Source organism: Callospermophilus lateralis, chromosome 8 (assembly GCF_048772815.1).
Source record: "Callospermophilus lateralis isolate mCalLat2 chromosome 8, mCalLat2.hap1, whole genome shotgun sequence".
NCBI classification, from domain to species: Eukaryota; Metazoa; Chordata; class Mammalia; order Rodentia; family Sciuridae; genus Callospermophilus; species Callospermophilus lateralis.
In genome coordinates, this window is record NC_135312.1 from 49,139,202 (window position 1) to 49,161,762 (window position 22,561).

Consider the following 22,561-nt stretch of genomic DNA (forward strand, 5'->3'; position numbering starts at 1 on the left):
TTCATTTACTTTGTTTTCTTGAGCTTCATTTGTGTTTCCTCTTCTGACCACATTTGATTGACATCACATGAAAGACCCCAGAACAAGAACTCAACAATCACTATTATGGATATGTGGATTCCAATGCTAGACCTTACAAACAGGAAAAAATAAATAAATATATTACAGATCATTAAAAAAAATAGGAGTGAAGGAGGCCCTAAATAATAATGAAAACCAACTAATTGTCTGTGATCTGTAATACTTGTGGCTGCAAGAGATTGGGACAATATATATAGACTATTGAGAGCAAATACATGTTGAAGATCAAATGAGTGAAAGTGTGCCATTCTTTTCTGAGAGAGTAATATGTCTGAAGAGTAAGAAACAGTAATGAGAGACAGTAATGGATTTTGCTAAGCAACGTCATTGGGATCTAACAGGTTTAGTAGCATTGTAACTATCACAGCCACCAGTTGCATCTGAAGTCAGTCCTCCTGCATGACATAATAAAGAATTCAGCTACTGGAAACTGAGTTGCTAATTTATTAGAAACATTCATTTGCTTTTTGGTTCATGTAAGGTCTTTTGAGAACAGATTTTGAACACTTGTGGCTTTTAGCTGGTGTTCAAAATCATTTGGAACACTTCACTCTATTTCTCAGTAATGAGTATACAAGACATGGCTCAGGAAATCAACTACTCTCTTTTGTTGAATAGATGTACTACCTTTTGGCATAGGGCAGTGATATTGATTTTCACTGTGGAGCTGGGTATCAGGTTCCTGTGAGAGACTGTGAAATTGTGGCCTCCAAGAGATGTAATGAAATTCCCAGAAACCTGGCAGATCTTTTGCCAGAGCCCAGCGTCTTCTGGCATGCTTGCATGCTCTCTATTTCAGATGGGGATCACATTCTTTTAGAAAAGGAGCTTTGGGCAAATAGAGCTTTAGATAAAAAGTATATTTTGTTCTTGTGGTTTAGGCTTTTCACTTGCAGTTTGTTTTGTGCTAGTTGAAATCTATGAGTCTCTAGATATTTTTACTAAAATAATTTGCATCTTTGCACATCAATGATATTGATTGCCTATTGTCTCCTGTACCATAAAAATTTTCCTGTGAAATGTTGGCCTCAATATAATTCCTGAGAGTTACAGAGATGATATATGTTTGATCTGTGAGAAATTGCAGGTGGGATATTCAATAGTCTTGAGCAATTGAGCCAGTAACCCTCTTAGGTTCTGTTTCCTAGGATGGTTTGCTTCCCACAGTGGGCAATTAGTTGTTGCTATGCTCCTAGCCTTCCTGGCATTACTTTGCCCTGATCCCCACTTGCCAGTCATTAATAAATTATGATCTTCTCTCTAATTATTTTTGATTCCGAGCCTTTGAAGAAAAAAGCATGTAATCATGAGAAAATAGATGGAATAACAACTCTCAAATTTCAAATCAATACACACGTCTGGATTTATTACAGTTTTCTAAAGTCACATCTATTGCTAATTCATAAACCACTGAGATTTACTTTTAATGAGCTCTTTTCTAAACCCAGTGATTTGCTGTGTGATTACCAATATTTGTTTATTATTATTATTATTTTTTTTTAAATTAATTTTTATTGTAGGTTGTTCAAAACATTACATAGTTCTTGATATACCATAATTCACACTTTGATTCAAGTGGGATATGAACTCCCATTTTTACCCCATATACAGATTGCAGAATCACATCAGTTGCACATTGATTTACATATTGCCATTCTGGAGTCTGTTGTATTCTGCTGCCTTTCCCATCCTCCACTATCCCCCCTCCCCCCTCCCCTCCCCTCTTCTCTCTCTACCCCCTCTACTGTAATTCATTTCTCCCCCTTATATTTTCCCTCCTTTCCCCTCACTTCCTCTTGTATGTAATTTTGTATACCCCTGAGGGTCTCCTTCCATTTACATGCAATTTCCCTTCTCCCTCCCTTTCCCTCCCACCTCTCATCCCTGTTTAATGTTAATCTTCTTCTCATGCTCATGTTTATTATTATTTTAAAATAAAATAGTACCATAAAATCTTTTCATAGAATACATTTGCTTACTAAAACTTATCAAGTTCGGAAACTACATAATTCTTGCTGAGTTAGTGAAGTTAAATACATCAGTGTATTTATGGTACTTGTCAAATGAAGAGAATCAGTAAAAAATTACAAATATTTCTACTTAACATCAGTATTTATAAAAGCCACTCCTGTTTGGTAACACCAGGTGAAACATGTTTTAGAATGCCTACATGTCAAACAAAGAACATCATAAGCTAAGGAAGATTTCTAAACTCCTATACTTATTGAAATCAAAACATTTATTTTGTGATGACATGATGTTTTACTATTTAGCAAGAATACATATTTTGGGATTGGGAGAACCTAGTATGCTTATGTTAAGAATTCCAAAGTTTTTCAATTTTACATTAATAGGAAAAAAATTAATAAGAAAAAATGAAAAATCATGTCAAAAGGAGATTGATGCACAGTTCATCTTTAATTCGGTAATATGAAATATTCATTCAATTAGGTTTTGTAGGAGAGCCACAGAAGTTTTTATCCTCTAAGTACTTACTGGTGGACAGAAGGAAGAAGATATTTATGAAAAGCCCAGTAATTTGTGGTTGAAAATGTTAAAAATTCTATGAGGAATACTGATATTGTTCTAAGACTTTAGTGAAAGGAGAAAATGCTTTGACTAAAGGTACTGAGGAAGGCTTTTTGTTAGAAGTAATAGTTTTATGGGTCTTGACATGTGGGCAAGGTTTAAGTACTGAGAAATGCCAGGAAGCTAGTTCCAATTGCACAGCAGGCACCTAGATCTATCAGTGATTGGCACCTAGATCTATCAGTGACTGTACTTTTAATTTTTTTTTTAATCTCTCGAACTATTCAGCTACTTGTTCTATCATTCTCTTTCGGATTGAGCCATTTTGAATTTGTCTTCTGTCATTTGCAAAAAAATAAACCTAAGTTAAAAACACAGTGATAATGCTGGAGAAGCAGTGAGAAGCACATCATCCAGAGGCTTGTGCCCAGCTTCAGTCCTCCAGCCATGCTGCCATTGGACGACTTACTGGAACCCACACCTATCATCCCTGTGGTAGGGCTGAGTGTGTGTGTGTGTGGCGGTGGCAGGAGGGAGTAGGTGGATGGGGTGGGGGGTGCAGGGGGTGGAGTTTCAGGGGTATGCAGAAGTGAAATTAACCAGCCTCTATACAATCACAAGTGTTATGGAGTTGGTGACATCTAATATGTGTGACTTATAATACAATTTACCATGTATCCTCTTCTCGTAAAATGTGAAGGGAGATTCACCAAGACCAAATGTAGTTTTCATTTCTTATAGTGTCAAAATACCACTTGACATTAATTTTAAGTTATAATTTATTCATTACTTACCAGTCTAAAAGTTTTTTAAAGGTGACTACTTTTTTTATTTAGCAGTAGAGAATCAGATATTTTACATGGAAAGTTTGAATTCACAAGTTGATTATAAGTCAGTGAAAATATAATAGTAAAGAGCAAAGTCCCTAAAGTCAGAGCTTGATCCAAGTCCCAGATCCCCAATAACTACCTGTAAGTTCTACATACTTTCTCAAGGTGGGAGAGATGGGGGCAGAAGCAGAGATACAAGCTTCTACCTTGACATATTGTATCTTATATTCTAGTTGAGGAGTCAGACCAAAAACTAGCAAAAGATATGAAAAAAAAATTGTGGTGTGCAAAGGAGGGAATCATGAATAATAATTTTAGTGAGTGCAAGTGACAGGATGAGACTGAGCAGAGGAACAAAACAAGGAGGGAGTCCTGTGGTTCTCTTGGGCAAAGGAGTTAGGTAGCAGGAAGAGCTAAGGCAGGGATGGTAAATTAGGACCTTACTTAAAATAATCAAGGAAGAGCAAGAAGATAATTTTGTCAGCTATAAATCGGAGACAGAAATAGAGTACTGAGCCATGGCATTGTTGTGAAATATATGTAAAACCCTTAGAACAGTACCTTGTAGTAGTAGGTCATGCATAATTGATGTTAGACTATACTTATTATTGTTAACATTATTACCCTGCCACTTGCATTAAAGGGGATTCTCTGAAGGTTTAGGAATAATTTATTCCCTTTAAAAAGCACTTGCTTAAGAAAGTGTGATACTTTACTATCAGATGGAGGCAGAGCTCTGGCACTTGCCTAATTAAGCATTCAAAACACCTGCATAATTATTTTATTCAGGTTCAGATGAACTTGAAAAATGTTTCCTTGGCCAAGAAATTTTACTCTCAAACCATTGTTTTTTTTTTCTTTAAAATGCAAGCTGTTCAAGGTATATAATCAGAAGTCAAATATTTCTCAAAGTAGAGCAGACTATAATTTTGGACAAATTGAAAAAATGTTACCATAAAGAGAATTACTCCAATTTTATTGAAAAATTCTTTTCATTAGCCCCATTTAATTGCGTTCTTTGAAATTCTTTCAACACATAAAACTACTACAATAAAATGAAAACATTTTGAGGAAAGGACATTACTTTTTTAATCTCAGTGCACAAGTTTTATTTAGGTGTTCATATATAATAGGTGCTCAATAAATCTGGGTAATGGATGATTGTGAAGAACATGTCACTTACATCTGTTTTAATTGAAAGAACTTGAAATAACAAGATGTTTTAATTCAACAGACTTGAAATAATTTTAAAAGACAAAATGTTAATATTATATTCAAGTAATAAAAAAGGAATCAATGTTTTATATAAAACTACTTGTTTAAAACAGTTTCTGACATGGTTGACATAATCTCCAAATACAATGTCTGTGGGCTTCTGATGAATTTTTGCTCCAGGAAACTGAGATATTTCAATGGAATGATTTTCTATTGTTGAATGGGAAACAGAGGGAGATAGGAGTTAGCAGTTTAAGTCCAAGTACAGGATCTGAACATGAACAGGACAAACAAGGGAAAATTATTTGCCTACAAAATAATATTTTTTATAGGCATTAAGCCACCTCCCAGGCTAAAGTTATTGTGTTGGAAATATCATAGCATAAAAGTCACATGAGAGAAGTCTTCAAAACATGTCCAAGGACAAGCTATAAAAAGAAATCCTTCTTCCTCCACTTCATAAGCTGGTTCCTATTTTATGTTGTTGTTTTTTCCAACTTGAAGATTAGAAAAATCTTGAAGTGTTTGCTGTTTATGTGCAAGAGCATGAACAAACATAGGTGGGAGTACATGTGTGTAATATGTGTATATTTTGCCTCTGGGTATATCTGTGAAATTAATTGAAAACAAAGATCAAGCTTTGAAAATTTCTTAGGATCTAATTAAATTCACAAACAGGAAAAATAAGGGATCAGAAACACAATATTAAAAAATGTTTAATCTTATCAAGTCTATATCAAATTAAGTTTCAAGGAAGAAAGCTCTTTCCTACACTAGAAGGTGTTTTAATTTCTGTATTTTCTAATTCCTTTTAATATGAGTTTTACGTTAGAATAAGGAACATCTAATAATCAATATTCAGAATGTAAACCTTCAGCTTGATATACAAACACACAAAAAAAGTAAATCTAATTGAAGGAAATAAAAAGAAGGGGGAAGATACAGTAAAACCTTCTCTTCTTTCAAAAATTTAATTAGAAGAATGAGGAGATGAAAATCTAAGAAAACTGGTTGATTAAACAAATTATGTACATATATACAGATATAAATATGTATATATATATATATAGTAGTGTATCTAAAAGGACAAAACCCCACCAAATTAGGATATAAGAAACTTACCAATGTTCAAGGTCAATATCAATAAAAGAGAGAGATTAAAGAACAATTATAACATGCTGAACATATCAAGAGGTTTAATTTGTAATCATCCTAGGATGATTAGACATAGTTTGTTGAGGCTATGTCAAATGTTTTGCAATCTTATGAAAAAAAAAATTAAAAATTAATGGGAAAGAAAGTTGTGAAAGGAAAATTTTGAACTCTACCAAAAATGCTTTTAAGCAAGACTTAAAACTTTAAAAGAGATGATTACTTTGCAATTTTTCAAAATTAGACATTCTTCATCAAGATTAATACTTGTCTATATTATATTGAACTGTATCTAGGTAGGAAGATTCCCTAAGCACTTAAACACAATCATCTTAAGCCTAGAAAAATTAGAAAATTGCTAAATTTTATTTATTTTTCATCTTTGAGTATATTTTAGAATTTTATAAAGTTGATTTTTTCTTTGAAATAGATTAGTTCTACATTATTAAAGCTATAATAGCTTACAATTATTATTTCTTTGGTCTGAATAAAGATACAAGTTGTCATTGAATATGTATTTTCAAGAAATATCTTCTCGTGGGGCCAAATGGTGCTATAAATTGTCAATGAATGTAACATAAAGTGATATCAGTTTTTTCTAAATATTACAATGAAAAATTATATATATTACAAATGAAAAATCAGATTATGTTTAATTAAAAAGATATTACTTAGAGGCAAATACTTGATTATGTTATCTTTTTCAAGAGACTAAAAGAGGATAATATTTCAAAGTAAGAAGATAGTCTTCATGTCATTATTTTTATAAGGATGTTTATCAGTCATGATTTAGCAGAGAGAGGAAGAAACATAAGTAATTCCACAATCTTCTACCTTTAATAGGGAAGGAAGTTGTCAATAATTTTTCTAGAACTCAGGTTTCCCAAATCTGTATTAGGTTTTGGCCACATCTTAATTTAGTTTTCCTTTTATTTGATAAATGTTAACTGAGTTAATTCAGAAAAATCTAGGTATTACAAGGGGGCTAAGAGTACGTCCAGACAAAAATTCCAGTTCATTATCTTTAGTGAAACTGAGAAAGTACTCAAAGAACCATATCATTGATGTTTGGAATAAATGTATGTATATAATACAAGAATAAAATAAATTTTCCATGAAAAGTAACTACAATGGCACAGACATGTCTATCATCCCACAACTTCTCCTTAAAATCCAAGAATGTACATTCAATACAACACAGTAATTTTTAAAAAGTTTCTTTGTTATTGAGGATCAAACCCAGAGCCTCATTCATGCTAGGGAAACACTCTGTCACTGAGCCGTATTCCTAGCACTGTTTATTTTTATTTTGAGATGATCCGGCCAAGTTTCCCAGATTGAACTTCAGCTTGTGATCCTCTTGCCTTAGTCTCCTATGCATCTAAGATTAAGTAATGAAAATTTCATGCCAAAAAAAAAAAAGTTCACTTGTAAAATAAGTACATTTGATTTATTTGATTATGTTTTTGTTGTTGTTTTGGTGAAACTTGTTATACTTTCAAAAAATAATTTTAAAGAAAAAACAGGTAACTCTGCTTATTTTCCAGAAATGAAGGACACTAGTTAGGAATTCTCCTCAGGTATCTTCAGAGGGAGGATAAGAGGGACACAAGAGAGTCCAGGGTTGGGCTTGGCTGGGCTTATCTGTGTTCTTAACAGAACACAAGTTGACTCCCTCTTAGAAGTTCTGAAAATGCACCATTACTTTTCTAACATTAAAAGTAAGCAATGGATTACAACATATAGTCTTTAGAAAATTTTGAACACTTAAATGAACAAGAACTAGAAAAAAATAGAATTTCCAGATACAAAGAAAAAGCAAATTCAAGGGGACTAGCAATATTATGAAGACAAAGTGTTTTCCCTGGATTTAAGAATATAGTCATAAATCTTTTCAGGACACAGGATACAGTATATTGAAAAATGCTTAATTCTGTGTTTTTGTGAGTTGAACATCTTATAGAGAATAAACGGTATATGAGGAGAATCATAACAAAGTCAATATTAAAAGTTGATTTTTCTGACTTTTTTGTTGACCTTCTAGTATGTTTTCACATTTTTGTAAGCTCTAAATATTTTCATAAAGACTTTCAACAACTTTTCTGAAATGATCAAACACAATACCAAAATAAATTTTCAAATGGACAGCTCTCACTACTGAATATCTTTTCCTAAAAAATAGCCTGCATGAAAAAGATGGAAAAATAAAGATGTTTGTTATAAGAATAGAGCCTACTTATTATTTATTTACTTATTTATATTTTATTTTTAAGGACGGTTGATTATACTTAGTCCAAAGTCAGGAAGCACCTCTAGAAAAATTTCCTGTTGGGATCTACCTCTTTTATTTTCAAAATGAAAAATGTAGACATGAAATACATGTATTCATGTATTTCATGTATCTCTTAATACAACACTCAATGCAATTCACTCCAAGTCAGTATATAACACGATTGACGTACACAAGTTGAAATCCTGCAGAAGCTGAAAAGAAAAGTAGTCAATGAAAATGTTCAGAAATTTTGCCAAATGCTTGTTTGCCAGAATATCTGCTTTATAGAATTAGTAACCCTAATCCTCAAAAACTCTGAGGAACAGTCATAGATCTTCCGAAACCCTAATTGAAACAGGCAAAGACATATACTTTTGAAAGGGTAAAAATTTTCAGAATTAAAAAAAAAATCTATATTTGAAGAACAGATAGGGTTTTATTAATACTAGAAGAAGCAATACTAGTTAATACAAGTTAATACTACTCCTATGAAGACAATATACCTAAAAAAGAAATTGTGTGCTTAAAAATTAGCACTAATATGGACAAGACAAGACCTAAGAAATACATCATCATTGAAGTTATTTACCTATGTACTGCTGCCTGATTTGTGTTGGGATGTGACTAACAGCCAAATGGTCAGATCAAGGTAAGGAAGAGATCAGCTGCAAAAGTTCAGAATCACAGCTTCCTATCTTACCTTCCACTGAGAAGGAAGCCGATAACCACTGCCAACAAAATGACTCCAACTGTCACAGACACAGCAATTATAGGAATCTGGCTTTGATCACTGGAGGCTGCAACTGCTGATAGGAGACACAGAAAAGGAAGCTTGTGGTTAAAGTGATCATATGTATTCAAAGTAAGACCTACTTAATAGTCAGTGATCAATTCATGGCTTAAGCAATTCACAAATCCCTTGACCAAGATTTCCCCATAATGTCTCTTCTCAAAAATCTGTAATTGAAAAGGCATCTTCAGGAGAAAATATTTACTCTCCAAATAGAAATTCAAAAGCATTACTAAGTCACTGACTATTTCTTTGTCATCATAAAAAAATGAATGTATATTGTTTGTATAGTATTCATTGAGGGACCTAAGATTTACAAGATAAAATGGAACATCTTCAACAACTTTTAACACCTTAATCTAAATAAGATGGTATTAAGTATATGCAATTTGACATTTCTAGAGTTTGAGGCCACTGTTCTCTAAAAAAAATTCTGATTAGATTATTCTTTTTTTTCTGAAAATCCAAAGTAATGTGACTATAACCTCATCAAAGTTACATAAAACAACAATATTAAAAATATAATATTAACAACATAATTTCAAGCAGAATATAATCATGAAGTATATTTTGTGAGAAGGGTTACTTTTTGAAAATTATGAAGGCAGAAATTTTAAACTTTAAGAAGCTTATACTATTCATTATATTCATTTACATCACTTTTTGAAAAAGAATGGCTATAGAAAAAGAAATTTTTATTTGACATTCACATTCTTACCCTTTTTTGGTCCTGATCTATATAGACACCATTTTGGACCACTCGTCAGAGCCAAATACTATCAACTGCTAGTTAGTATAACTGCTATTTATAAAATAAGTCTATGTCTTTACTTTCTCTTTACTTCTAGTGATAATAGTTTCAATTCTATATCTCTTTACCTGGACTTCTCCTGTTCTCTGATGCTGAGATCACTAATAAATAATTTGGTTATTGTGGTGCAGTATAAACAGGATAGGGAAAAATTATCCCATCACCCAGGATTTACTCTATTAATTTCTAACCTTGGATTATTTGTACAATTGCTATTCTCAGTTATCTATCTCTTCACTCACCACCTTCTCCCTTCACCCCCATAGAGGACACCAATCTAAAGAAAACCATGCAGACTTGGTTCAATGTTATATAAGTTCAATATTACTTTGAATGGGTTGAAACTGCTGCTTGAATGCTCTTATTCACTCTTTAATTTCCAAATAAAATCACCTCCACAATGATAGTATTTCTTACTTTCTCAGTGTGTTAATCCATTCCTACTTTGTGCATTTTTAAAGGCCACACTTTATACAACAGGTTGTTCGGGTCATCTAGCATTAACCATCATTGTGTCTGTCATCTTGTTTTACTTTACCTAACTCCTTATTTAGAGTCTCTTTTTTCTCTCCAGAGATCTTGGTTCTTTCCTTCAGGTGGGGCTATTTTTTCCATTATAGACTATTTCTTTGCAACTTACTAGCCTGAGAATTATCTCCTTTTAAAAGGAAAAAGTAAATTATTTTATGTAAATATTTTGGTGCTCAACCTGAATTTGAAAAAAAAAAAATGTCCAACATTTAATGGACATATAGGCCAAGGAAGTTATTTTATCTTTTAAAGCCTCATTCCTTAATCTTCAAATAAAAATATTTTTTCTGGATCATTATCTTTCTGCTAAGATTAGAAATAATAATAGAAAACACTTAGCATAATGTTTTACTAACAGCCTTAAATACACAGTGAATGTGATTTCCATTTATTATCTCCTGCTTTATTTACCATTCTTATTATTTCCTATTTGTCAGCATCTTAACTGAGTTATATGGAATAAGCCTGATCTTGTGAAAGTCAAGTTATTAAATTCTCTGTGCAACTTTTATTCTGCCTTTGAGGTTTATTTGTTATTTTTTACATGATATTTGCTAAAACTCAATTAGTGCTCATTTTACCTTACACAGTATTGTAATAAGAAATTTTACTCTATATAACATATATATTTAATTGTAGAATCAGTATTCTTCTTGCTGCCTATGGCATTTAACAAGATGGTTGGTTTTGCCCCTTTGAAGCACTGCTTTGTAATTTTTGTTGATTCTACATTCTCATTCCCATCTTCCAAGTGAGTGAGCTTGCTGAAGACTCATTCCTGATCCTTCTCACCTCTATCTTTTTCTCTCCCTGCTTCTCTTTCTCACTCCCTTTCAGATACTTCTTTGCTCAAGGCATCAGGTGACATGAAAAATTCGTAACTCCAATGCTTATTTCTCTCTAAAGCATTGCTCCACTTTTCACCTTTCCCCCTCATTTGCATTTACTGCCACATAAGAATAATGTTTGATATTAAGGCCTATACTAAGTCTAGCCCCACGGGTATTAACAAAAACACATCAACAAATAAGACATGAATCAAACCAATAAACCAACTGATTTGATCTCTTTCTAGTTTAACTATATTAATTCTTTCTTAACCTGTACTTGTCCATTAATAACCAAACTTTTTTACATTCCTTTCGATGTACCTCATGTATCACTTTATTTCATCTAATTATTAATTTCTTTGAATCAAATCTATATGTTTAAAATCTTGTAAGAGTGTTTGTAGTATTTTTTCTCTCCTCTGTATGTATATTCAATATCAAAAACCGTAACTTTGATTATGTTTCCCTGATCAAGATCTTATCCGATTCCTAGTACCTATGGAAGCACATTCCAAAATTTCCAGTCTAGCATTCAAAAGCCCTTCTAACCTGATGACAAGAAATATTTCTGGCCTCAATGTGACAATTTGGTAACCCTCACAGATATGGTTCTAAAAGAAGAAGGCATGATTAATCAGAAGTAGAGATAAAAATGGGGAAACCTGAAACTAAGAAAAGTATTAAATTTGCAAACAAGGTTCCTGGTAGTGTCAAATGATTTATTTTTAATAAATGCCATTGTTCAAGAGCTAATTATTAAATAAGAGCTAATTTAACAATGGGTTAAAATACACTTATGTATGTGAAAATATCTTAGATTATAATAGCTAACATTATGCCAAAATTTTCAAATGTTTAAATCAATACATTTTGTAAAAGTATTGAGTAATTAATGCTTAATTTTATAAGTATTTCTATGTTTTTATCTAATTTGCACTGAAATCAGATTTTTGTATAATATACAATTAAAAAGATGAATAATTTTTAAAATACATTTTAATTTGTTAACTTTTTAATTAACAATTTTCTAAGTTCTTTGGTAATTCTTAATTATTGAAAATTTCACTTGTAATGATTAATTTGTGAGATATTTCTAATAGGAAAAAATTCATCAGGATTTTGTTTGCTCTGAGGGCATTAATATTATCATTCTTATTTTAACTAAGATGAAAAGATAGAATTTACAGGGCTGTCAATTTCTTTACACTTATTTGGTGGTAGGAAAAAACTAGGTCTAATATGAGCCATGATTTCCATTTTAACATATTGTTAAGTTTAGATTCTTTAAAAATATGAATATTTAGGCATTCCTGTTTCCCATTTACTTATGTATATTTGTTAAAAATTAGTCAGTTGCTGATGTAATATTGAAAAAAGAGCTGAGGAATATTTTGAAAACACCGAGACGCAAAGTTTGAAGTAATGCAACATACTATACTAAAATGTCTATCAGTTATAAAAATTAATATATTTTAGTAAATGTCACTTTTTAAATAATTATTTACTCTCATTATTCCTAGAACTTTCAGGTGTAGTATGTTGAGAAATCACATTTTTTACTTTGCATTGCTTCCTAGTTCCTGATTGTAAACTTATATAATGCCTAAGGTACATATTGGAACAATTAATCATTAAAATTGAACAAACTTTTGAGAGCCAGATTATAAATGCTTTTGAAGACTGAGCTGAGAATTTGAGTATTTTTTCTCATTATTATCTACTCACTTTCTTCATCAGAAAAAACTGAACAAAATTATGATTTTGACAAATAATATGAGTTCTGGAGTCAGTGGAAAACTTTAAAACAGTATGACAGGTAAATAAGCACATGAAAAGATGTTGAATAGCATTAGCTATCAGAAAAATTCAAATGAAAATCACAATAAGATACACCATCTACCTATTCAAAATGACTAGCAAAGGAATACATGGCGGGTGGGGGCTGGGGCTGAGGCTCCATGGTAGAGCACTTGCCTAGAATGTAAGAGGCCCTGGGTTCCATCCTCAACACCATATAAAAGTAAACAAATAAAATAGAAGTATTTAATTCAACCACAACTAAAAAATAAATATATAAAAAATGAATACATCAAATGCTGATGAAGATGTGGAGAAACTGAATGACTTCTGTAGCTCAAAGGAATACACAATAATACAGCTACTCTGGAAAAGAGTTCAGCAATTTCTTGTAAAACTAAACATATAATTATCATAATAGAACCAGTGATTATACTTTTGGGATTTAGCCCAGGAGAATGAAAATTTATTTCTACACCAAAATATGTACACAAATGCTCATAGTTGTTCACAAATGTTGATTGCAAAAGCAAATCAGGAATCAGTCAGATGTTCTTCAAGAGTTGAATGGTGAAACTAAAATGTGGTGCATATAACCACAGAATATCACTATGCAATCAAAATTAACAAATTGAAAGCATACATCAACCTGTATTTATTGCTAGAGAATTATGCTGAGTGGGGGGGGGGGGAGATCCCAAACTAAAAGTCACACGCTGTACGATTCCATTCAAAAAAAGTTTTTAAAATAGCAAAAATGTTAGAAATGGAGGACAGATTAATGGATTCCATGTTTGTTTGTTTGTTTTAATGGAATAGAGTTGTTCCTGAAAGAAATGGATATGGTTTTAAAAGGTCAACAAGAAGGATTTCCATCATGTGTGCATTTGGTAGATACATGAACTCACACAAAGGACCAAATTGCATAGAACTGAAAATACACATGTCCACAAACACTTCTATACAAAGAAGTCCAAAATAATATGATTGAAAAAAAAAAAAACAACAAAATAATGTGATTGATATCTGTGGATAGTATCAATGTGAATCTCTTGGTATTGATTCTACATTATGGTTTTGCAAGAAGTTACCATAGGGAGAAAATAACAACGTGCTTAATAAGTTCTTAGTATGATTGCATGCAATTGACTTTGAATCTACACTTACCTCAAGAAAATTTCAAATAAAATCATAATAGCATTGTTTCAGCATTTGGATTAAACAGATTTGAGTTCCATAGATAAAAAACAGATAGAAGAAAGTGATACATTAAAACTACAAAACAAACAAAAATGAGATTAGTAAATCTTGGGCAAGTAGAGATTAAGATTCAGTGAGAATTTCAAAGTTTTAAGACAAGTTAAAAGAAACTGAAAAAATGAATTAACTATTTTAGCTGACTAGTATCATTCATGGAAGGTTTATTTGTTGGTGTGTAAGTGGGGATAGGTGTGTGTTCTCTTGGTCACTACTGTTAAGCATATGGATAATAACTAAAGTTTGGGAAAGAAAAAAAAATGAGTGGAGATTTCCTATCCCAAATTCTCATACAAAACAATATTTCCAAATAAATATATTTTCAGTCCTGTTTTTACCACTATTTACACTTGGGTTTAGACCTATATTTTTTACTTAGAAGATAAATGGATAAAAGAGAAAAGTTTTCATAACAGTTTCAGTAAATAAAGTAAATAAAGAAGTCAAGTTTTATAAAGACCTGTAATAAATTTTTAAATATAACCAAATGAATAACATGTCAGCATTTTATTATGAATTATTTAATTAAAAAATTCTTTTCTAAGGTAATTTTGAAATAATATTCTGTCCTTATTTGAAAGATGAAATAGATTTTCTTTACCAATAATAACTCTTTAAAGCCAGTATTCTTAAATTTCAACACCAAATGAAAATCACTGATAAACTTAAGGGGAAAAATACAAGAACATTTAAGAAACTATAATCCTTGCTTTGGAGATTTGGAGAACTTTTGGGGGAGGGGAAATAATATGTTAAAATTAAGTTATGATATTAAGTAAATGATGCACAATAAAATAATTATCACAATTTCACAAAAGACTACAATAATTATTGTGAAGTGAAAGGCATATAACACAAATGTTACAGAAATTCTAAATGGAATTATTGTTTTAATTATCATGCATTTTCTCTGATTACCAAAAAACTACAAACTGTGAGAAAGAAGGGGCCATGTACCTTACAAGTATTTGAATCTCTCTCAATACTTTGAGCAAAAAGAATTTTGATATATAGGAAGCCATGAAAATAGTTTTTAACCAATAAAAAAAATTATTCTAAAATGGGGTTTGAAGCAAATATTTTTTCTCTTAAACAGACTATATTTTTGTACTTTCAAGGGTAGTTCCTGTGTATTACTCATGTTGATTTCTCTGGAACCCAACAAATCCTATAATGTAATAGATGCTTAATGTAATAGACGCTTATACAGTTGTGTTGAATTATATAGAAAAAATTCTCATGTAAAGATCAAAGGAGGAAGATATATATTACATACTTTCTACAAAACAGAAATGCCTTCAAATGCTTATATATATGAACACAAACTCAAGTGAAAGTAAGAATTTATACTAATAGCTGTGAGGCAGTCAGCCCTAAAACATTGTCATTATTTATTAACAATAACATTAAATTCTACTTTTGTGGGAAAAATATTTGCATGATATTTCTTTTTCTCTAGAGAGGATTTAGAAAAATTTGAAAAGCATATGATCTCAGGTGAGACTTTGTAAAAGTATAACTGACCTGAATATATATTAGTTCTCTCAGGGCTCTGATTGATCAATGTTGGCATGCCTGGAAATGAGTATTTAATAAAAAAAAAAAGTACAGGGTAGAAAATTGAAAAGTCAGAAGAAAAACTACTTCATGAACATGGTAACATCTACAACTGAGTAGAATTTAATATAAAATGAATTTTTCATTTGTATAGTTATCAAAGCATTCAAGCATATTTTGATATTATATATAGTTTTGTACCCAGAATTGGGAGACTACATAAGCAAGTGTGCATTAGTATTGATACCTTAAAAAAATGAAGGCTTATTAGGATGGTCATCTTATATAACATGTCTTTTTTTCATCAAAAATCTATTTTACATTGAAGGTAATTTTATTACCAAGTCTATTGAGAAACTTTTCTGGAAGTTAAGCACTGGAGATTCAAATTTCAGTGATTTTAACTAGATATCAGTCATGGAATATTCTTTTGCATAGAAAAAATAGTTTATCATTTTTATTTTATTTATTTGTTCATTTATTTATTGGAACTGGGGAGTGAACCCAGGGATACTTAACCACTGAGCCATAACCCCAGCTCTTTTATTTATTTCATTTTATTTTGAGATGGGGTCTTGCTAAGTTGCTTAGGGCTTTGCTAAGTGGCTGAGGCTGGCTTTGAACTTGCAATCCTCTTGCCTCAGCCTCCCCAGCCACTAGGATTACAAGCATGCACCAATTTACCTGCCTAGTTGATAATTTTTTCATGACACTATTCTCTTCCATTTACACTATTGAAAAAATTCTTTCTACATAATTAGTTAAACATATTAAGTAGAAGTGTATCTTGATTTTCTAAAGGTTATTAGTATTTACTTTAGTAATCATTTAATAATTTAAAAAGCAAACCAATAACTAAATTCTAATTTTTGTCTTCTTCATTTTAAAATCACTAATTTTTACATAACTTGGCTTTAAAAAGTATATATACACACTCTTGACATTTTGCAGCATTCCTGTGTGTTATTTTCTTTATAATGAAATTTTAATAGTATTAGTTCTTTCATCTATACAAAGGTAAAGTTATTCATTTTTCCAATCTTGCTTTTATCTTTAGGATAAATTAGTAATCTCTATATTTTGTTGAAGTTAAAAGGAAAAAAAATATACAATTTTTGGGGAAAATAAAAGAATACAAAAAGAGAATTTTGGAAACATTTCCAAATTCTCCACTCCAAGATACTGCAAAATATTTAATAAATATACTTTTAAGAAAGCAGATAGGTTACTGAGAGCACCATTTTCTTGACAAATTCAACATCAAGAAAGCTTTTCAAGGAATTTTCTTAAACTAAAGTAGCATAGTTCAACAAAACATGTAAAAAGTAAATGGCAATAATTCAATAAAATATTGCAGCAGTGGAAACAAAGTCTTTAGAAGCAAGCTTTAAACATTTCTTAAGGATCTTCTGATATACCGTGTCCCAAAGGACTAAATGCAATGAGGAGCAGGACCCCAAGTGTTAACCTGCTGACCTACCATAACAGCATGACAGATGCTTCCTACCTGAAGGGGTCACGCCTGGGAGAGAGGGAAGGAGAGTGAAACTGACAGAGTGCCCAGGGAAGGTATTGATCCACTGACTCTTTTCTGTTAACCATTACAGAGACATGAGTTGACAGTAATTAAAATGACTTACACACTGGGATGGTTTCAAACTCAAATCTTCGACTGAAGACACCATAGCCTGCTGCTGTACGTGCTCGAATTTGGAAGACATACACTGAAGCTGGTTTCAAGCCCTCTGCAGTAATAGTGGTCTCTTTCGATTTGATAATTGTGTAGCTGGTCTCTTGGTCCTTGGATTGCACATGTACATACAATAAAAAATTCAACATATGAATTACTAATGACAAAACTTAGAAATGTATATTAGAAATGAACTAGAAACCAATGAACTTTCTATTAGCTCAAACCTATTTTGGAAAAATCTCATACACCCTCACTGTGTTATATATATAAATATGATCTTACAATGTTGTTGGAACTTGAGGTTTTGAAAGTAACGTGCTTTCTACTCATCCATAATACATGCCCATGTCCTTGACAAAAACAAATTTTTAAAAATCATAAAAGGCAGTTTTGCAGGAGATTATTTCCAGACTTTATTTTCTTATTATTAATGTATGCTGGTTTTTCTCAAAATGTATTATTGGAGTGTATCTAACATGTTGCCTCTTCATAGAGGAAAATTGACAGTATTTCATATATGTTTAGTCTTAAGCTTTAAAACTTCAGTTAATTAAATTCTTAATTATATTTAGAGCTTGGGGAGAAATTAGTACTGTACTGGAGAATTTTTATTTCAATTCACTCTGCCTAAATAGTTAGCATTAAGGAGAACACTCAAATAAAAAAAAACTTTTTATTTTCCTTTTAAAAATTCTTATTGTATGCAAGGGGTATGGAAAATACTGAATGGAGATAGAGTAGGAAAGAAATGACTGGAAAAACAAGTTTGGAAACTTAAACAAAAGATAAACTGTCCCTATTTGGGCTACTCACAGAAGTCTACGCTAACCTTCCAAAGCTCTCTGAGGTTACTCATTGGCTTTAGAGTAGATGTTGAAATCACTGGCTAAAATACAGCAGGTTAATTTTTACTTTTATCATCAAGCTTATCTGTACAACTTGGAATTTTTGCTTGAGTTTTCTCACATAAATGTTGTAAGAACAAAACACATAATATGTGTGAAAACACATAATAAACCAAAATACATGTTTTAATTTTCATAATTATTGTTTTAAATGTTTTCTCTTTTTTTCATAATTCAGTATGCAAAGTTGACTTCTAGCCACTTTCTATACCACCACCAATACTACCTAAAGTAAATGACTTAGGACCATTTTTTTAAGCAATTTACTGTTCCTTATTTAATATGTTTAAGCATATTAAATATCTCAGAATTAAGTATACCCAAATTACTCTCTAAATAAGAATGGTCTAATTTCTAATTGAAATAGGTTTTTGAGTTCATACTAGACACATGGCTAATTTTACTTTTTTAATGCATAGATTAATTTAAGTGTCTAGTCTTTTAAAGGCTTAGGAAATTTTCTTTCAATTTTGCAAGGAATTTCAAATAGGTAAATCCTACAAAATCCTGAAAAACTGTACCTCAAAATTTCATTTTTTTCATCAACAAACATTTATTGATCTTCTTTCTCCTATGAGCTCTGTTGTCCCTTCTACATGCTAGGATGACAACAGTAAAAAGCAGATGATTTCTTGATGTGTTCCTTTGAAATATTGTAAATAGCTTTTATGACCTATTCTAGTTACTGATTGTTCTGAGAATACTCATATTCTTGACTCACTAAACCTGATAATATTGTGTACTATTCTCAATATTATTCAGTTTAATATACGTCACAGCTTGGTTATGATTAAAATAGTAGCTCTCAGTAAGAAATGATTAAATATCTGGTTATTGATATCATTTCCAATTGATAAAAGGGAATTTAACTTGGTAAAAAAATCTAGCCAAAATTAATGTGGGATTTTTATAAATTTGATATATTTCTGGATTTTACACACAATGTTAGCACATATAATGGGAAGATTTTTTAAAAGTGCAGACATAACAGTGTTAGAATTTCAGTCATAACAAGTATATTTGCAAATGTGGGTATCAACTCTGGAGCCATTTTTTCTTCTTTACAATGGTGATGAAACTATTTATCAAGATAACTGGAAAGAGATATAATAGAAATAAAGCACATAGCACCAAGTATAATCTCCACAATATCATAAAACTTTTAACTTAATTTGTATATTCTTAACACATAAAATGATGGTAAATTCTTCTGCTGCAAAGGAAAAAAATCAAAACAAATTTTAAAAGCTTGCATGGTTGTAAATCCTTACTATTAAAGGTATACTGAGTACATTTTATAAAAAAATTTGGAATTATTAGTTTTGGAAAAAGGGAAACAGAATTACAAGAAAACTGAAATGCTACTCTGTGAAATAATGTGAGACGAAATTCAAATTTCACAAAAAGACAACATTCTGGCATTATTTAATTATTAACATTATATCTCAATTGTTCCTTATCTAGAGTATAATCCTTCATTGTCTTGCTGAGTTAGCTGAATGCAACTATTAAAGAGAATTGAGCAAAACATATATCTAAGAGATCAAGACCAATGAATACATGTTATTAATGATCTAAATATCTTCCAAAATTTCTTTCTATTTCACTCCTTTAAAATACTCTTATGTTATACTTTTCTTCATCTCACAAATTCTGTATGTACCTCTTCAACACCCACAATTACCAGGCTGCCAAATCCCTGGTTAGGGCATTGGCTTTTGCTGCCTTCCTGCCCCAGCTGAGCAAATGAGCTACATTCCCCAGCTGCTTAGCAAACACTGTTCACATGTATCGAGGGGAGGGACTCAGCACAAGGAGCCAGCTGGCAAACACCCTGCTAAGGGGCAGCTTCCCTTCTCCTCTGCCTTTAATTAAAGGATGGCAATAGGCCCATTACCACACCAGAGCAGAGAAGCCCAATGACCTCTATTAGAGCAAGGCAATCACAGGCAGAAATGCCAGCTGGCAAATGCATGTGCCCTGGAAAGCTCTGCCACCTGTGTCTGGCCAAAAGCCATTCAATAAAATGGTGGTGTCATTTTGAAGGTTCTAAATGAGCTCTGGAAATCTACCAAGACCCCCACCTCAATACATGTTATAAAAGCTCATTATCCTTGTATTTTTTTCTTCTTTTTCCTAGAAGTGTTTTTTTTTTTTTTTAAATCTTTTTGTGTGTGCATGGGTGTGCTCAGTAATTTGGCTTGATCAAAGAACAAAATCATTTTAAAATAAATATAATCCAAAAATAAATTTGATCTCTAAAGACAATCATTCCTCCACATGGATTAAATACACTAGAAGAAATATTAATAGAAAAGGAATCCTGCCTATCACTTGTTGATTAACTCTTCATTCTTACAGAAGCAGCAACTTGAAGAAAAAAAAAGAGGGCTAAATCCTTGTTCCTGCTGAATATCCAATGGAACATTTTATATATATGGTGGGAATTGGTAACAAAGATAATACAAGTTTACTAATAAGAGGAAAAAGGATGATTTCTTATTTTTGGCATAAAATAAGCCATTCATTAGTCCAGTTGGTTGATTTACTAGAAAAAAAATGGAGGCAAACAAAACCTTTGTCTTCCTATTGTTAAATTTTCTTTCATCTAAGACATATGAATATATTCAAACACAGAGTTTTTGCCATTTAATTGTTTTAAATTTTTATGATACATTTCAGCTTTCTTGAAAATTCACTTTAATAATAATTAAAATTTTAACTTAAGAGAACATACAGCTGAATTTAACATGTGTTTGCAAATATATGTATATGTGTGTGTGTAAAATTATACATACCTTTTCATTCTTATAGAGAAATAAGGCTTACAAAAACTTAACTATGGAATATAAATGTAACATTAATTTTACAAATTATTTTTAATAGAGTAGTATTTACATTGTAAGTCTCTGAAAATTGTATGCTGATTTTGAGTACAATCTCAGAGAAAAAGGAATCAGTCAGGAATATTAATATTACTACATTCTACTACATTAATTCCATTTTTGTCGATAAGAAGCTTTGTAAACCATATCTCAATATAGGTTGTTATATAAGTGTTCTCTTAGAGCACTCTTAGTAATAATACATTTGGGAAACATATTTTTGTGAAATTTAAGTATCATCATTTATACTCCCCAATGATCTAATGTAGGTAATGCTATCATTAAGTCATTTGTAAAAAGATGATTATTTCAAAAGTAGCAATTGACAACTCATTTATTAGCAAAATAAATATATGGGGGCTGAGGATGTAGCTCAGTGGAAAAGCAGGTGCCTAGCATGCATCAAGCTGGTTTTAATTCCCAGTAGTACAAAAACAAAACAAAACAACTAATGAAATCAATATATGAACATTGCTGAGGCATTCAAATTATAGAAACTACATGTAGATAGCTCTCCTGCTCCCTGCCCCCTACTACTGTTTTATACTTTGTTGTGTCTTTTCCTAGTTAATTGCTGAATTTATGAACAAAAGAAACAGTTTTTAAAATCTTTATAATACTCTGAGAAATTAAAATTTGACATATTTACCAGAACCCTTTTTCTATGCATATGCCTAAAATCTTAGACTTTTGAGTTGTTTTCACTAGTATTCTATTTGATGACGAAAAGAAGAACCACTGTCCCCTCCCTACTTTTTCCCATTATCCTAAGTTGAGCAATTTCCTAGGGTATTGTTGAGTAACTTTTTGTACTATCTCCTATTTTCTTTATTCTTTCCTAAAAGGTAAGGAGTGATGTCTCTGTGCATTTGGGGAAAAAATGAGCTTCTCTTTGGGGATCTATTTGTTCACACTATGTCTGTGTTATTTTCCACTTCTATTTCAATTGAAACAGCACTTTCTGTTCAAGGTCTCCAGTTTACCTCTTAGAAGCTGGCTTGGCTACATATATCTAGCTCCTTCCCCTTTGTTAATATTTAGGTTGTTCTAAGGAATATATGTCATTCAGTTCCAGGCTGTGCAAAGCTCACACTATAATAAGGTGTGGCGGAAGACTAATGGTGGCTACATATCTTGATCACATACTCTTGTCCAGCTTTAGAAGTTTAAAGTTTATCTTTAGCTCTCATCCACATGATTCCACAATCTATAGCTTACTTGATTGTGGATTCAAAAAAAAAAAAAAAAGATGATTACTATCCTTAGATCTCAACAATTAACTATGAAATACAAAACAGTGAACCTAGGAGAGAATTTAGGGAAAGAGAGGAAATCAAGAAAATATAAGGAATGTAAGAAATGCATTTCTAAGAATTTAGTAGCCTCAAATTTTAATGTAAGGTTTACATGACAGTGTTAGATACAT

The 22,561-nt window shown here is 31.4% G+C and overlaps 1 protein-coding gene across 11 annotated transcripts in view; it reads right to left on the reverse strand.

The window, feature by feature from the left end:
• Epha5 (EPH receptor A5) overlaps positions 1 to 22,561 on the reverse strand; it is a 334,483-nt gene that overhangs the window by 62,745 nt on the left and 249,177 nt on the right. For 6 of the 11 annotated variants that reach the window (XM_076865181.2, XM_076865179.2, XM_076865176.2 and 3 more), the window contains 2 exons: positions 17,293 to 17,452; positions 8,780 to 8,885 (listed from right to left, as the gene is read on the reverse strand). In XM_076865181.2, coding sequence (XP_076721296.2) covers positions 8,780 to 8,885; positions 17,293 to 17,452 — 266 coding nt within the window. The remainder of the gene's footprint in view (positions 1 to 8,779; positions 8,886 to 17,292; positions 17,453 to 22,561) is intronic. The other 5 variants (XM_076865180.2, XM_076865178.2, XM_076865174.2 and 2 more) reach the window with 1 other exon arrangement.